Source organism: Pseudorasbora parva, chromosome 24 (genome assembly GCF_024679245.1).
Source record: "Pseudorasbora parva isolate DD20220531a chromosome 24, ASM2467924v1, whole genome shotgun sequence".
Lineage (NCBI taxonomy): Eukaryota > Metazoa > Chordata > Actinopteri > Cypriniformes > Gobionidae > Pseudorasbora > Pseudorasbora parva.
The window spans coordinates 11145425-11164229 of NC_090195.1; the positions used below are offsets into that span (position 1 = coordinate 11145425).

The following is an 18805-nucleotide window of genomic DNA, read 5'->3' on the forward strand; positions in this document are numbered from 1 at the left end:
CTGTGCTCGACTGCTCACCCTGTGTCCTCGAGGTAAATCCTACACACAATCCATGGAATCACAAACATGGTGGGGAATCCTGGGGGAAGGAGAGGGAATGATCAAATATCAAGAGACTTAGTGGTGACATTCCTTCATGTATAATCAATGTGAATATAGGCGAGAGAGAGAGAGAGAGAGAGAGAGAGAGAGAGAGAGAGAGAGAGAGAGAGAGAGAGAGAGAGAGAGAGAGAGAGAGAGAGGGAGGGAGGGAGGGAGAGAGGGAGGGAGGGATGGATGGATGGATGGATGGATGGATGGATGGATGGATGGATGGATGGATGGATGGGTGGGTGGGTGGATGGATGGATGGATGGATGGATGGATGGATGGATGGATGGATGGATGGATGGATGGATGGATGGATGGATGGATGGATGGATGGATGGATGGGTGGATGGATGGATGGATGGATGGATGGATGGATGGATGGACGGACGGATGGACAGAGACAGACAGACAGACAGACAGACAGACATACAGACAGACAGACAGACAGATAGATAGATAGATAGATAGATAGATAGATAGATAGATAGATAGATAGATAGATAGATAGATAGATAGATAGATAGATAGATAGATAGATAGATAGATAGATAGATAGATAGATAGATAGATAGATAGATAGATAGATAGATAGATAGATAGATAGATAGATAGATAGATAGATAGATAAACAGAAAGAAAATGTGATGTTAGGAAACAGCATCTCTGCTCGGACACCTGCTGAGAAATCTGTTACTCTAGTTTCCTGTTGGGGGGTGGGCCACTATCTCTAGACAGAAGAAGAGCTGAAGAGGAAATGCTGCCAAACAGAACATGATTAAAGGGGCCATGTTAGTCGTCACTGTCACGATGAAAGAGAAGCGTAATGAGGTGTTGATATGATGAGTCTAGCAAGCCACTCCCAAGCCTGTCCCCTAGCAATGAATGAAGATCCTGCTCTCCTTTCTCTCGCCTGGAAACTCCAGAGACGCAACAAACTACAAAGACATACTAATACATAATGTAAGACAAACAGACTGAACAAGACCGATGGCACGTCATATTGTTCCTCCGCTGTTTTTCCTCTGAGTAGTGAGCGACATCTATTCAGAAGTGTTTGAATGAATTAAGGAAGAGACATTCAGTGCTACACCGTGAAGAGGTGTGTGTTATCAAATGATTTTCTATGCACGCATCTGTTCGTGTCAGACAGGATGAAAGCAAAGCAGCGGGAAGTGGAACATTTCTAGGCTTCATACTCAAATAATCCTTTATTTACTCAAATACCTGCTTGCATGTGAAAACACTGACATGAATAGACTGAAAAGTTATTTTGAAATAATTCTAAAGCTTAACACAGGGGATTTTGGAAAAAGGAAACTGCGTATAAAGGTCAGTGTTTCTAATGAAGACTTACCCCATCCAATGAGGAGATATATGATGAAGTGTCTGTTCTCGGAGAAGATGACCATCAGTAGGGTATGTAGATACAGACCTTCCACTAGCAACCAGTAGAAGTTTGCCATGATGAAATAGTTGAAGATGATCAGGCTGACCTTGCAACCAATCTAAACACAAGCACAGAGAGCTGCAATGTGTACTAAACATCTCTGAAACACCAAAGACTGTGACAAGCAAACGTGTAAAGATTTGGGATTTGAGGGTCTGCAGCGACAGAAATAACCACCTTTTAAAACGTTAAAGCTTTAGATGTGTTTACTTGACTATGCATGTTTTGGCTTAGCTCAGTTCAGACCCTTAAAGGTGAAGTGTGAAATTCTTTCGATGTTAAAAATACTGTCTCATATCTCAGTTTAATGTGCTCAGACAGCTGAAAGTAAACCATTTGTAAGGTTGGCTTCCTGAAAAGTATTAGCACTTTCAAACATTGCCATGTTTGTTTGAGCTGTCAGGTACGCCAACTTCTGGTTTAGAAAATGCCGTGAGATTGAGGTTGGGATTATGGGGTGGCATAGTGTTGGGTAACAGTTATTTTTATTTGTTTAGTGTCACTAGTTGTGAAGAAACTACACAGTCCTGTTCAAAAGTTTCAGGCTTGTAAGATTTTTTAAAAACAATTCCAATATCCTCTTAGTGTATACTGTGAAATATCCTCTTATATAAATATCCTCTTAGTGTATGCTGCTAAAATGCATTTGAGCACTAGACCTTCAGTCTATAGAGGGTATGCTCAATTGGTGTAATCGCCAGTTACTCCCACTGAGTGGCAAAAAGCCTAAGAGGCAACATTGGTTTTTAGCGTGAAACACAAAACACATCTAAAATGGGTAAGAGATTACTGTAATTTGAGACTGACTGTACGAACAGCTTTGATAAGATATTTGAGGTATATTTTTTACAGACTTCCAAAAGCTACCCAAAAAGAGAAGCAAATGGATCGCTGAAAGTCACTGGAACAACTGGACTCCAAGCAGCGAAGCACAGATTTGCAGTTATCATTTTAGGCGATTTTGTGGTAAAAACATATCCTGTAAATTGTATTGTTATATATTGTATTGATCACTCATCAATTAAATATTTACCCCTGTATTGTCTGCCTGATTTGATGCATTTAAATAAACACAGACAAAAAATATACAAGTTTTAGGACTGGTAAGATGATATATATACACTGATCAGGCATAACATTACGACAAAACATCCCTGACCCATTGAGGCAGGGACTCCATTAGACCCCTGAAGGTGTGCTATGGTATCTGGCAACAAGATGTTAGCAGCAGATCCTTTAAGTCCTATGGATCACTGGGTCTTTAGTAAGTTGGAAGAAACACTATATTTAACCTTTAATTTAAACATTCAAATGAAAATCTTTTGTTTTACTCGTTTAGTTTCCCCTATTAAATTCAGTCATGCAGCAGCTCTGTTGCCACTCAGCCTGGATGAGGGGGAATGTTCCGGTGGCAAAGTGACGTCAATGCATACCCTCTATAGGTGCACAGTGTTTCTTTTGCCATCTACTGGCTTGGAATGCAGAATGCAGATTTTTTTTGTCATTTTCATAGACAAATGTGAATGGTGATCATTTTGACAACATTGCTATCTGTATGTGAAAATTGCAAAGGAAAAACATTTCTGTTTTTAGTACATCATTATCATGTAAACATCCCCCTAATTACATTCATTTTTTTAAAAATAAATGGTGCATGGATGGAGTCACTCACCAGTGATGGCTGAGTTGTACATTCTACGTTCCCATGGGAAAACAGAATGGCATCTTTGACCAGCACAGCGATGGCCCTCAGTATGAAGGAGAAGAACATGTTGAGATGGATGTAGTTCCTGGTGCAGTGGAGTTTTCTGTTGGAGCGTGACAGTGCTGTAAATAAACATGGCCTCTTTCTATTTGAATTGTGCTTATGGTTAGATTGTAAGAAAAATGCAGACGTCTTAAGCACTGTTCCATTCATCACATCTCCAGACAACATCTTAAATTAATAATTTCATTCCAGCTAGATAAACAATACCGGGTTAAGGCCGTGAGCCAAGCATAATGTTTATCCTCAATGTCAAAAAATGTAAAATATAGTTGTTCAGAAGTCTGCCAAATTCAACTCCTCAATGATTACAATTAATATAAGGCAGGCTCATCCATCCATACAAAGTGTGCTGTAATATAAAGCAGGCACAACTACTGGAACTATTTAAGGCTCTGTCTCAAACCTGAACAGACAGAGAATGGTGCTGCCGGTGATAAGTGCGATGAGAGAGAGGCTGTGTCCGAGTGTGTAAAGGGTCTTTATCACCGTGTAGAAAACAAGCTGGAAAGAGAGAGAAACCGAGCATGAGAACTACACTTCGTGTTTGCAATATTTTATTTTCAGTGGGTTAAGACACCACACATACAATTCAACTATTCCCTCTAAAAGATTTATACCATTATGCATTTGTGTATTGTGCCACTAAAAACATGATTGGGACATGATTTTTTGATATTTAAGTTGCCTGTTGGTACTGTAAAAGTGTTTTTCTAAATCACTCAATAACATTAGGCCAGTCCAATCATGCTGTACATTTTCCAGAACATTAAAATTCTGTCATCACCCACCCACGCTCATGAAAATCATACTTTTTTCCCCTAGTAGAACAAAATGTCAAAGCTGCCATTTCCATAGAGCAGAAATACATGCATAACAGGCTGTCCAGTTGCAATTTCACTTGGTTTCATAAAAAAGTATTCTGTATGATCATTTCATTTACATTAAAAATATTAAAATAATATAGAGCATACAGAGCAATACCATGTTTTTGGACAAATATAGACAAGCATGCAGCTAGCATGGACAAGTATCACATTCAACTACCTTGAATTAATATGTAAATATTATGGTGCAGGAATATGGTTTCATTTAGTACCATGGACATTTTAAAAAATATCATCCTAGGTTTACCTTTTGAGCATTGCAACATGGCACCACTATGGTACTTTTTTTACACATTAGACATTAAACAAAAATCATACTCCAACAAAACCAACGTACATGTGTACATAATTGTTATACTATTCCACTTTCCTTCAATCAAAGAAAAGCATACAATTAAAAAAAGTCAGATTTATCCCACTTTCTCAAGATCTATTATCCGTTTGAAACTAATGAGTACAGCAATAAGTATGAAAAATAAAACATGTAATTTACATTTACACCAGTCAGCAATATATTCATTGAGCTTAGAGTGATAATTCAACCAAAAAAGAAAATTCTGTCATCATTTATTCACCCTCGAGTTGTTCCAAACCTGTATAAATGTATGTGTTGCAGTACTCAAAAGAAGTATTTGGAAGAATGATTGTCACCAAGCAGATCTCGTCCCCCATTGACTACCATAGTAGGAAAAAAAGGCCTGCATGGTAAGTAAATGAAGACAGAGTTTAAATTTTTGGGTGAACTATCCCTTTAAGCTCTGCGCCATGTTATAAATGTGATGAAATAATGTACACAAGCTAAATGTGAATTCTCTCACGGATCAAGAATCACAGGGTGACTAATAACCATGGAATTGGCTTGTTGGACAGGCGGCTGCTTGGTGGTGGAAGAGTGTGATGAAGCTCAGACAGACTCAACCCCCATAAACAACATTCTTTCAGTCAGACTTACTACCTGGCAGACTGGAGCCACGGCACCCATTCAACAACATCAACAACACCAGGAACATTCCTCTTGCGTTACTTTAAACAGAAAGCTGAACGTAACACGAAATTCTCCGAAAAAAAGTGTCAGATTAATATTTTACAACTTTTGGTTTATCTGTACATAAAGAATGTTTTTGTCTGTGTGCATGCATGTTTGTGGTTTTGTGATCATATGACATGAAATTACAAAAATATGTATTGTGTATTTAGTTAGCATTTTATGTATCATAAATACACACAAAAAGGTAAACATAAAAATGATTGGAAAAGACAAAAATGTCCTGTTCAGAAATAATATTTATACGTCACAATTTATATTTTTAGAAGAAGGATTAAAATATATAATCTATAAATAATGAGCATTTGAAAAGTAAAAAAAAATAAAAGAATGCAGGCATGGTAACAAGTTTCCAAGAGAGTAAAAAAATAAAAATAAAACACTGTTTGGTAACACCACACAAAACTCTATTCCTAACCCTAACCCTATAGTAAGTACATGTAGTTAATTAATATTACTCAGTACTTAAATGTATAATTACACTTTAACACAGACACCTCAAAAAGTGTAACCAAAATCTGTCCGTTTAAACAAAACAAAAAAATGTGACAGAAAAAAACACTCTTATCTATATCTATACAGATGTAAATCCATCAGTTGACTTTTTTTAACTACAATATTTCATACTAGGCCTGCTGTAATACATCATCCATAAACAACAAGTGATGTGCAGGTGAGCTGTAGAGGTTAAAAGGAGGAGACAGAAACCAGCCTCTGTGCTGGCTTTAGATGAGATGAGGGACTGTTTCCTTCTTTAGACAGTCTCTTATTTATTGTTGGATGTGATACGTGTTTTACAGAATGCCCATGGAAAACTTCTGGAGAACTTCAGATTAAAAGTGACACTAATATGGCACTTGGACCTCAACATGCAGCAAGAGGCTTATGAAAAGGTGAGTGTTATCTAGACAGTGTGTAGTCTATTTTTTATGTTAAAATATTAGGTTGATTATCTCGAAATGTGCACTATCAAACAGTGTTCTGTGAAATTTAATCTGACATGCTGTCTTAACCAATGACATGAGTTTCAGGGGCGGGATAATCTGAATTTCTGATCAGTGGCAGATGATGTTTGAAAAACCAGTTTGAAAACAGACATTAATAAATAAATCAAAATCATCACTGTAATTAACCCTTAAACGCATACCTCAGATCTTTATTGACCCGGGACATCATTCACTACCCTCCCCTTCATTCATTCTTTAAATTTAGACATTAACTTACTTAGTATTCCTCAATCTATTTATTTTCAACAATATAACAAGAAAACAAAAATAAAATTATAAAATAAATGTCTGTTTTCTAAATTTAAAAAAATGTCTAAAAAGTGTATAGGGTCACTAATGACCCGAGGTATGTAATAGTATAAGCATTTTTGTCTGTGCAACAATAATTGAATCTCTGATGAGATTCACCTTTATTCCTCAAGGTGGCGATGTCTAATACACTATGATGACGTGATATTTCACTTTATTACCACAGGCATAAAACAAACAAATACACAGTAGCATTAGCAAAACTCAGCGATTTTCAGCAGTTTTATCGCAATTAAATATTACCGTCACTGATGCTGGATCCGGTGAATCAGCTGCAAGTGATCAAAATATTGATTTTGCAGACATTGAAAATTATAGATAGCCAGATGCTGAATGTACTGGGGAAATGAGCTCAGACCAGTGATGATGGTAAAAAAAAAAAAAAAAATCTGCTCAAATTGAACCTTTCCAAGTTCCAAAAAGGATTACCACATTGGTAATGTAATGTTTTATTTTATTCTCTTATAATTGTTTTTAAAATATCAGGAGTGTTTTATACTATTGCAGCAGTTAAAGATCCATAATCTGGGTCACTAATGACACTAAAAGTGAAACAGAAAGTATACACAACAAATCAAAGCCAGAAGCTATTCTAAGCCTCTGTTTCTCTGAAGTGATAAGTAAATGATTTCATTTGAATATAACCTAAACTCTAATGTACTAATTTAAGTGCGAAAGACAAACTGGTCCATCTGCCCGGCAATAGCACTTGCAGTGAACCCTAAAACGAATATCAGGTGTATTTTTAAAGAGAATCAATACCCCAAGGTTAGAAGATCAATGTCTGATTTAATTCGTCATTGGGCTTGTTTTAATTTCTTTGAAGTGGCCCAGGGCAGGACTTCTTTGAAGCGAAGCAGTATGGGGCTCAAGAAATCAGGTTTCAGACAGGTTTGACTCAAGGTCGATCAGTGTTCTTACTAATGCCTTAGGAGGATGACTTCAGTCCTCTCTCCTAATTTCCACGAGAGAACTCTGAGAGGATGGGAATGTGCCCTCTGCTACTGTTTCTCTACCCTTCAGGAAATTGCTTTAATGTTTCATTTCCCCCGACACAGGATCAGAATAAAAAAACAGCGAACTGTCCCCTCATCGCTCAAACGAGTTGAGTCAACTGGGCACCATCCCAAACCACACCGCTGTCAACCATCTTACTGCGGAGCACTTGCTGAATTCTGGGTCAAAAGTCCACTGACAATAGTTGTGATGGAAAACATTTCTAGGGAGATGTACTGCCTCTCTAATCATTAAAGAACAATACACAAGTACAAAAAAACAGGATTTCCCTAACTCTTTTGAAATGAAAATGATTGTTTGGCCCACTCTGATAAATGAGGGTGTTTATTACATGAATGAGGTTAGTCAATGATAACGGAGCTCATTCACAGAGCGTTAAAGGTGCAGCAGCCAAAACATCCTGTTTAGAAAAAGGTGGAAAAATATCATGTTTTTGTGCAAAAAAATATTGACTAACACTATGAGACTTGGTATAAAGGATGCATTAAATTGATCAAAATCAACAGTAAAAACTTTTACGCTGTTGCAACAAAAACAAACTTCCAAATAAATGTTGTTCTTGGGAACTTTTTAATCAAAGATGGGGGGGGGGTAAAAGAACTATAATAAGTAATGCTTCTTGAGCAACAAATCAGCATATTAAAATGATTTCTGACGGATCATGTGACACTGAAGAATAGAGTAATGATGCTGAAAATTCAGCTGTCACCAAAAGAATAAATTACATTTTAAAATATATTCAAACCATAAACAATTAACAAATATTACTGTTTTTACTGTGTTTATGATCAAATAAATGCAGCCTTGGTGAGAAAAACATTAATAAAATCTTACTGACCCCAAACTTAGTGTATATAAGTAAACAAAAAAATTTAAAAGGTGATTATGAGAAACTAAGTTGCAATTAAGGGGGGGGGGGTTGCAATTACTTTTTTTCTCTTTTTTTTACTGTGTAAGCTTTTTGTTGTTGTTGCAGAAACCCATTTCTAATTCAGTCTATCGTGTGCTTGAAGCAAATCATTGCTTAGATGTCAAACAGGTTCTAATAAAATCCCATTTCTATGCTGGATCATCCTCTTTTTGTGTCTATAGCCTCAGACAGGCTGATTTGCACCATTTCAAGGCTGCTTTAGTCACTGCGTGCATCTCCTTTCAACATGTAGCCAATCAGAGCAGGCCGTTGTGTCAGCATGTCTGCTCTGATCCTTGGCATCACCTCAAGTCGCACTGACAACTCACTGCGCTTCAGAGGGCTGATTATCCAGCCATAAGAGGCGTTTGCCCTCGCTGCGGGAGACGACGCTTGTCCAAAAACACTCAGAACCACACAGTCATGACAGAGTAAAGCAATATAAAACACACAACACGTGTGTTGAGAATTTTATAGTAAATCCCTCTAATAAAAGCGGATTTCGTTTCAACTTTCTCCAGTTAAAGCATATTTGAGCCCTGTCATCTTCAAGTATTTATTTTCTGAAACACGGTATTTCTCCCAATTTGGTTTATAACTAAGACTAGACATTTTAGCATCATAATTTATTAAATTGTACATTCTTACATTCAAAATGCTTTGGCTGAACTTTCACTCTTGCCAACTGACTTATGTTAATCTGGACATTTTAAAACTTAATAGGACATTTATTTGTCATAATAACTTATAAGATACTTAACATTTGCATTTAAATCCTTAATTGTTTCTTTGTGTTAAATGCTCTTCTTTCCCTCAGACGGCTTGTTAAGTTAGAATGCAGGGGAGGTTTCATCGGATTATGTTGGAGACATTTTCTTTTTGTCAAAATGACAGTTTCTCCATATGGCCTCCAACATACAATGACTTAATCTAAGGTTCCCAAAGTTCCAATCGTTCCTTGCATTCCCAAGGCTCCCTACACCTGGAATATATAGCACAATATATAGCACAGATCTATTAAGAGCATTTATTTGATAAACAATCCCATAAAGACTTATTGATGCTACAAACCTTAAGGAGAAAAAGGCTCATGGGTACAAGTTAAAAACTCATCATGATGCACATTTTGACTAAAGGTCAAATAGATGTTGTTCTTTTGAACTTTTTTATTCATCAGAGGATCCTGAAAAAAGCGTATCAGGGTGTCAATAGAAATATTAAGCAATGTTTTTAACATTGATAAGAATAGGAAATGGTTCTTGAGCAGCAAATCAGCATTTCAGAATGATTATGTGACACAGGACTGGAGTAATAATGCTGGAAATCCAGCTGTCATCACAGGAATCATTATTAAATATATTCAAATAGTTATTTTACATTTAAAAATACTTCACACTATTGCTGTTCTACTGCATTTGTGTGAGCATAAGTGAAATAATTTCAGAAACATTACAAAAATCTTTTTTTTGTTGTTGCATTTTTTAATGTGTAATTTTTTTATAGTAACAATATTATTTATCTGTTTTATTCATAATATTTTCAATTTAGTGGATATTTTTAATTTGAGGAACACTGTGCTTATGTTACTTCATTAAGTTCTGGAGAAAATGTTTTAGGAAGCTTTGGCAGATTTTTTATTATTATTTGATTTGATTTGAATAAATAACTTACATCAGTAGGGGTCTGCCGGTAATTCTGACAATTGGATTAAATAATTTTATCACATTTTACGTGTCAAAGTTCCTTTAAGTTATTGGACAATTTTTTAATTACCCATGGTACTTGGTGAGTGTTAATAATGGACCCTATATGTGAATTAATACAACTCTATAAAAATACATTTAACCAGAATACTTGCAGAACAAATGATTGAAAAACTTATGGAACTCTAAATGATTCAGTTCACTCCTCTGCTCTTGCAGTCTGTCTAACACTGACATTGCCATGGTTCACTTCCTGCAGAGATTCTCTCCATTCCACTAACTCATGATTATTCATATTTCTAAAGTACAATCACAGGATGAAACTGTAAATTTCACAGGCGACTGCTGTTTCACGACAAGCTATTAAATGGACTGTGAGAATCTAGTGTTATTGTGAGAAATGCTACATGTTACTGGACATTTATTTTTTATTTTTATTTTAAATTCTGCTGCCATAAAAGAACAAAAGCACTTCTCTGCTCTGATTCTTTTATCATGTCTTCTTTTTTTGGGCTTTCTGGCACTCTTTTCAACTTCAAACACATCTAAAATCATTTGTCTCCAAATTCGGGATCCGTGGAAGAAATATAATACTGAGAGCAATTTGGTTGAAAGCCCATGAAAATACACTTGAGCCAGCTGCTCGCTTTCTTTTAAAACTAGCGCTTTCCACGACTGTCAGACACACGCATGAACACACACATGCATTCATGTACGCACTTGCATTTCCAAATGCACACAAACACTGTCTCTGCCCCAAAGGTAGTCCCAGCTGGCATAGATTCAGGCACTAAAAGGTTCAGGGTCCTGAAATGTCCTCAGTGTCCACACACAGTGATTTTTCTGTTGTTGTAGCACATGTGGAGAAGGAACAACAGTCCCTTTCAGACAAAATATCTTCCTTTACCGCTGCCATTCATGCGTAGCTCCTTCAGGACGGTTAGCGCAATGATCCTAAATACTGTGTACAATCAAAAGTCCCATTCTGATGGCATCTGTTTTCAAGACAATTGTCTGTAAAGTAATTCTGGAAAAGATCTGACTGCAGTCACTCACCTTGTCTACATTCGTGGCGGGCTCAGAGCAAACAGTGTCTACGCTGGGATACACGTCGGACCAGCCTTCGCTAGTGCAGTTCCTGCTAATGATCCCTAGAACAAACAGACATCCCTTCGTTAACAGACAATTTATCAGACTGATTAATGGCAATTTAGTCTGGCAACAAGCATTAGTGAGTGTTCGGGTAGGTACCGCCTCACAGAAAGAGCAGAGATACCAGAGAAAACTAAACATAACAATAAGCTGATCAAATAAATTGTTCAAGAATAGAGTGAAGCTCAACATAGCTTGCCAAGAAATGTTTAAAAATAAAAATCACAATATTTTGCATAAAGAAACAAGGATTACATTTAGTACCACTACCATTTTTATCATAGTTTTCATGATAATTAAATGGATTCTCTCAATTCGTTTTTTACAATTATTTCCCTTACTATTTAATCCACAAATATTGCACACACATTTAAAAGTTTGGGATCAGTAAGATTCATTCTTTTGTTCAACAAGAATGCATTAAAAGCACAATATGTAAGATTTTTGGATTAAAATTTCCAGAAACCCCTAGAGTAATGTTATATATTTTGTTGACTTCTGTACTTACATAAGAATGTTTAAATTCAGAGAAATAAGCAATTTTAACCAGTGTCTGTGCGTCGCCTATCAATAACATCATACCAGCGTTACCCTCGATTTCCAGTTTTATTTTGTAGAAACCATTGAAACACCAAAGGCACTTTAATATATTGTGTTTTATTAGACAGATGAGGAACTGTTTGAATTCATTCATTGACAAAAAACGAATCATTGTTATACAGCTCAGCAGAGTTAGTCTTATTGTTTAAAATCTTGTTTTCTTGAGTTACCGCGAGTACCATGTTTTACCATGCCTAATATCGATCTAGCTTACTGCAGTGAGCAACAAGCGTCTCACGGCAGCTGTCGAGTGAAAACAGAGTAGCATTATAACATAGCTTTCATCACGCTCAAATAATTGTATCTAAAATGATAAAACAGCACTGCGCATACTCATGACCAGAAGTGATAAAAGCTCAAAATCAAGGTGTCATCAAGCTACACCTCTAGATGCGAAAATTTACATATTATGGCTTTAAATTGATCAAAAGTGACAGAAAAGACATTTAAAATGTTACAGAAGATTTCAATTTCTCAGTTGTATATAACAACTTTAATTAAAATCAGCAGTAAAAAAAAACATTACCAAGAAGAATACTTTTATTAATATACTTATTTTTATAATTACTACTATATTACTATATAACTACTTGAGTTTTGTTTTTGAGAATATTAACTTGTATTAGTGTTTTGATAATGAGACCAAGGGGGTTGAATGTGCTTAAATGTAATGAGGATAACACTGCATGCAAGTAATCTTACTGATCCTAAAAACTATTATACTTCTTCTATTTTTTCCTTTTGAAAACAGAGTGAAATGACTATGAAATTCCTTATAGGTGCAATTACCTTTACATTTCCAGCATGGGTTGCACTCCCTCATTATGCTTGTAAATCCATATGGCACCAGTGATAATGGTTTGCACATCACTGATGCATTCAGTCAAGGCTAAGAGGCTGAGTGTGAAGTATAAATACAGTATTTTTGTGTTTCATGCACTAAAGTGTCTGCGTGTAGGCTTGTTAATCCTCTCAGTAGCGAAAACAGCCTCCTACACGTTGCACTACATCAATGACAACCATTACACCTGGAGAAGAGCAGCTGGCAGGCTAACAAAGTGTACATTTACCCATCAACCAAATAATATTACACCCAACAGACCACTGTACAAGAAAATAAGTAGGCTGAAAGATACATTTTAGAACATCTGGTTTAAAAATAGCACTGGATAGAATGAAGACCAACAGAATAAAATACTTTAAAAAGGGTGCATGTTAAAATACTTTATTCTATCGCAGCTGAATATGCAGAGACTACAATATGTAGGTTGATTTACCTGAAAATCCTGTAAAATTAAATCAGTTTGTTATTACGTTTAATCTTATTTGTCACAAAAATCTTAAACATTTTATATGTCCAACAATATTCCCAAAATAGCATATACATACCTATGTGCATTCGTATTTTTAGCATGCATAATTTCTAAACATTATTTAATTTGGAAGCTATTTTTTGCTTTGTTTTTAAAAAAATGAATTCAAGTATTCAATCTATTTTTCAAGAGATCCGTAAAAAAATTACATCAGCTTTGATTCCGAATTTAATGGACTCTTCTTCCTCACTACAGACATTGACTCTCTCAGTCATTGACCTACAAAAGGCAACTATTTAATACTGTATATTTACTAACATCAATAGTATGTAACACTTCAAGTGAAACAACTTGTGATCTTTGTGACATGCGTATGTTATATGTATATTTTAGCACTGAGAGGAAAGCAGAATGAATGTTTAATGGCATTTCATGGGGCCGAATATGCGGGAAAGCACAACTACATCACTGCAGAGCACTTTGCGAGAGAGAGAGAGAATGTAAACTCTACTGACATGTATCAACAATGAGATTTATTTTTGTCCGTGTCCAGTCTGAAACAAATCCCCCAAATACACACCCACACATGCTCACACGCATCCAGCCATGCACATCAGAACATACACGTGTGCATACAGGCACTCAAACACACACACACACACACACACACACACACACACACACACACACACACACACACACACACACACACACACACACACACACACACACACACACACACACACACACACACACACACAAGCCTAACAAAAGGGCCTGTCTGTACAAACAGACAGATTCAGGCTTTATAAAGGTGCTAACTAACCCATCTTTATAAAACCTGGTCCACCTTATTCATCCAATTCAAAGAGATCCGCTAATTTACGTCATCATGTGAGCTCTTATCTTGAAATGAAATTGTCAGAAGGGTAATCAAACATGTATTTTTTTCCATGAGTGTAAGTGCTTTGCGGGAGCACAAAGCGGGACTGCTTTGCTGCTTCCTAACTGCCATTCAGGGACACAAATGTAAAGGCGCAGAGCTTTGTGGTGGCAAAAGCCTGACAGACAGCTACTTTCCATTCCGTGCATGGCACATCAGTCCAAAACCCACACATCTAAGACGACATTAGCAACAAAGACAGGAAGAATGCTACATGTGGAGTAATTTAGTACGTTCTCCAAAAGGCTACTGTACAAATGACAGGTGTACTACAATGTAACACAGGGGCTTTTTAATTCTTTTTTTTTGCAAACGCCTTGTGGATATAATTATGTGCACACATGTACACATTCATACCAAATTACAATTAAAAAAGAAAACAGTTATTTTAAATTGCAGTAATATTTCACAATATAATTTTTGTGGATTTTTGATCAAATGGCTCGTGCAGGAGAATAATACACTTTTTTACCTTTAAGATTTATAGAGTAAAGAGTGGGTGCAATTGCACTAATAATTATATATAAATAAATGTAATAATATAAATTAGAAACATTTGTTTATAAATGGTGATTTCACAATCTGTTGCTCTAAAACCATTTTATAGACAGTATTGCTGTAAAACCTTCAGTGTTAAGGTAAAGCTAAATGTGACAAATACATTTTGCAAATAAAGGTATTAATTTACTTATTAATTTCTTACAGTTAATCTCTCTCTTTATGTAAATTAATATTTTTCCCACAAAATGAGCTCATTTGTCTTTAACTGTAAAATGATTGTGATTATCTCATGATTTCTAAATCTCATGAAACATGAATGTATTTTATTAATGTGCAAAATGTATATAAAATAATGAAGGTGTAAAACATGATTAAAAATTATAGCATCGAGCAAGAGAAATAGCAGGATGAACCATTTACTGCCCCACACAACCCCCGGCACCTGAATCTACCTCATACAATGAAAGTGGGTGATAAATATATATCTGCTCTACCACTTACAATCCATTAACCCCTGTCGAATGATTGAAAATATATCCCTCTGGTTGAGAAAGTGCAATGCGTTGCTTTTGTGAAAGCTAGTTTGTAGGGGGAAAAAAGCTGATAATATCTGGGGTAACAGCTAATGGAGCATAAATGATGCTGATGATGATGACAGTGATTCATCTGTGAAAAGTTCAGCCATACATTAGAAAGCTTGATTGGAAATGAAAATCGTGTGCTATAAAACCACATGTCATGTGTTTCCAGGTGTTCTGAGCTAATTTGACTCCTTAGCTCTGTGGATATCAGCAGCACCATGTGTTCATGTGTTCCTGCATGACCTCTCTGTGCCAGCAGGTTAGAAAGTACACAAGGGCTGGAAATAGACTGATTGGGGAATAAAGGCTGTACGTACTCCCACACTCTGGAGCATGACAGGCCACTTCTCTGTGGGGAGGAACGAGTGTGCTGGTTCTGTGCCCTCGGCTCAGGTCCACGGGTCAATGAGCATGTCCGAGCAGAAGGGGAAAGACATGATTCACTCACTCCAGCCTTCAGTTTACTCCCTTACTCATTAATTTACTCACACTCACAATCACATCAACACAATTCACTCTATTCATTTACAAAAAGCTCGCCTTCAAAATGAAAATAGCAGTTTCATATTGTCATTATCTGCTTTGTGTACAAAACGCTAAACTGACTCTATGAACTTCAAAAAATGATGGTTCAGAATAGAGGTTTACAGCTTAATCCCATTGGAAAACCTGTTTAGATTGCTATATGAAACAATGGAGAAAAACACTGGAGAAAATCCAGGCACTTCTCTGTGAATCTCACAAAATGGATACTACAAGTTCTCGAAACATTGTCAACATTCCTTACGTTGCCCCAAAAGGAAACGTTTTTAAAAAGGCAAGTTCCTTAAGGCATAATGGGATATATGAGGTATCTTCAAAAGGGTGTCTAGTGGTTCTCCAAATGTGGTTCTGACCTTGTAACAACCACTACTTTTTTTTCAATTATCTGTATTAGACAATTTTGGATCTCAGCATCATGTTAAAATGGCTAAACGACAGTTTGAAAATATTAAAGTAAAAATTACCATCTCTGGTGAACAAATTTTTTAGAACAACAGGGCAGGTATTGACGACCACCTCTCCGATGTCAGCATGGTGCCAGCAGGAAATACTGTCCCATAGCCCCCTGCAACCTGTAAGGACATAGACATAGAAAACAAAATAAAAGCTCAAAGCATATGGAAACTCAAAACGCATTCAAAATATGCTGAAATAGCAGAACTTTCAACAAAAGTTACTGCAGCACTGCACATGAGAAAGTTGACATGTGTTCAATTCAGGTTAAGATAAGATCCCCATTCATTTACCAATGTTCTTGAGAGTCTTTTGTGTGTTAAGTGCATCTCAACAGGTTTTATGTTTTATCCTAACATACTACAAACACTGCCTGGAACATGCCTTGAGTTTGCCTTTCATCTAGCAGTAAAGGTGCTACAGTACAACCAAAAAAAAAGGAAAAAAAGGAGAAAGTCATTGAATCTCTTAAACCAGGCAAAAGGGATGAGACACATTCCAGCATCTATGGTCAGATGAGTGTTTTGTGAAGGTCTGGATATAAATAGAAAGATGGTCAAAGAGGTTTGACAATGACATTACACCCCCATCCATCTTCATCTGACACTCGAAACACTCGAAACAGCACGGCAAAGGGGGATATTTCACCTAAAAAAGATGAAATTCTGTCATCATTTATTCGCCCTCAATTGTTGCAAATCCGTGTGACTTTCTTTAATCTGCGGAGAACTATATAGCACTTGAAATAAAATGTAAGCGTTATATTAACAAGTGTTATAACAGTTTTATGCCGTGTCTTGTCAATTTGGAAAATGTGAGACCAATTGCCCATCCTGTATATGGAAAACCACAATAAGATTTCTTATTATTATAAATGTTGAAAAGTTTTTCTGCTTAATATTTTTGAGTAAATCACAATACATTTTTTCAGGATTCTTTGATGAAGAGAATGTTCAAAAGAGCAGGATTTATTTGAAACAATACACTACCAATGTTACTTTAATCAATTGAATGCATCATTGCTGAATAAAACAGTATTGTGTGTAAGCAAACAAAAAAAAAGAAGCTTTTGTGCTCCATAGAAGAAAGTCAGTCATTCAGATTTGGAACCGGCGAGTAAATAATGAGAGAATTTTCATTTTTAGGAACCATTGCTTTAAACAGCTGCATCTTCTCTGAAACAGCTGGTCGGTTCTGAGGGAAAATAAGGAATCCAAACTAAGAGAAAACATCTCACTCACCAAACATTGTTTAAGACACAGTAAACATTGCTTCTGATTGGTCAGCTCTCAGTCCACTATGGCCTTTTATGAACCATCAGAAATGTGGAATACATTAAGTGTCCCAAACCGCTTTTTTTTTGTGCAGTCATCTCCAGAGGGACTTGTCACTCATTTCACCCATTCGAATGGTCAAGACCTGTGTATTTATTGCCAAATAATTACCATTAATTGGAACATCTGTCCATTGATGGACACCATACAGCTGTCATAAAGGCAAACCCAAGCAAAGCAGAGCTGTTCCCACACTTTGGATTTTGTTCTTAAGTGGATGCAAAGCATGTAGAACCATGCAAAACAATAAAGAAAAGATTGTCTATGATTGCACATTGATTACAGCGATTAAAATGTAGTTGTTTAACATTAGAATTGCCACATAAATAAACAAAAGCCAAAAATGGTCCCTGGTGGTTATTGATCGCGGGTTGTATGATTATGGCCAATGACCAGAGTGGGAAAATGCAGAAGAAAATATTTGAAGGCACTTTGAAACACAGGCATCAGTAAAACTAAGTCATCACTAAAACATCTCGGTTGTTTAAAGCTTCAAAGTGGAATCTGAGAGCTCTCATCATAAAACTATGAGTATCTCTGTTCCAATAAAAAAAGAAAGATATATATCATCTGTTACCCCATCCAATTTTGGCTAGTGTGTTTAGTATATAAACATAAAAAACATTCGGGGTCAGTACGATTTTTATTTAAAGAAATGAATACTTTTTAATTCACCAAGGATGCATTAAAATAATCAAAAGTAAAGACATTCACAATGTTACAACTTACAATACATTTCTATTTCATATAAATATTGTTCTTTTGACATTTCTATTCATCAAAAAATCCTGGAAAAAGATTATCAGTGTTTCCACAAACACATTAAGTAGCTGTTTTCAACATTAATAATAATAACTCTTTCTTGAGCAGCAAATCAACATATTATAATGATTTCTGATGGACCATGTGAGATGTGACATTGAAAACGAGTAATGATGTAATGATAAAAGCTGAAATTCAGCTTTGATACAGTATCATAGAAATAGATTATGTTAAAATATTTTTTTTTTTAAATGCAGCCTTACTGAGTATATGAGAATTCTTTCAAAAACATTAAAAAAGACGAAAGGCATTATTAACCCCACAAATGTTGTGTGGACGGCATTGCTAGATGCCGCAGGTGTTGCATCACTGCTGTTGCATGGCCGTTGTCACTGAGCTACCAAAAGAGGAGGAGGACGCGCCAGCTGGAGGAATGGGTGGAA

At 36.2% G+C, this 18805-nt stretch overlaps 1 protein-coding gene across 1 annotated transcript in view; it reads right to left on the reverse strand.

Moving 5' to 3' along the window:
- vipr2 (vasoactive intestinal peptide receptor 2) overlaps positions 1-18805 on the reverse strand; it is a 36808-nt gene that overhangs the window by 6842 nt on the left and 11161 nt on the right. Inside the window, exons 3-8 of the mRNA XM_067435104.1 lie at positions 16278-16385; positions 11237-11331; positions 3709-3806; positions 3210-3345; positions 1445-1595; positions 19-79 (exon numbers count right to left, since the gene is read on the reverse strand). Coding sequence (XP_067291205.1) covers positions 19-79; positions 1445-1595; positions 3210-3345; positions 3709-3806; positions 11237-11331; positions 16278-16385 — 649 coding nt within the window. The remainder of the gene's footprint in view (positions 1-18; positions 80-1444; positions 1596-3209; positions 3346-3708; positions 3807-11236; positions 11332-16277; positions 16386-18805) is intronic.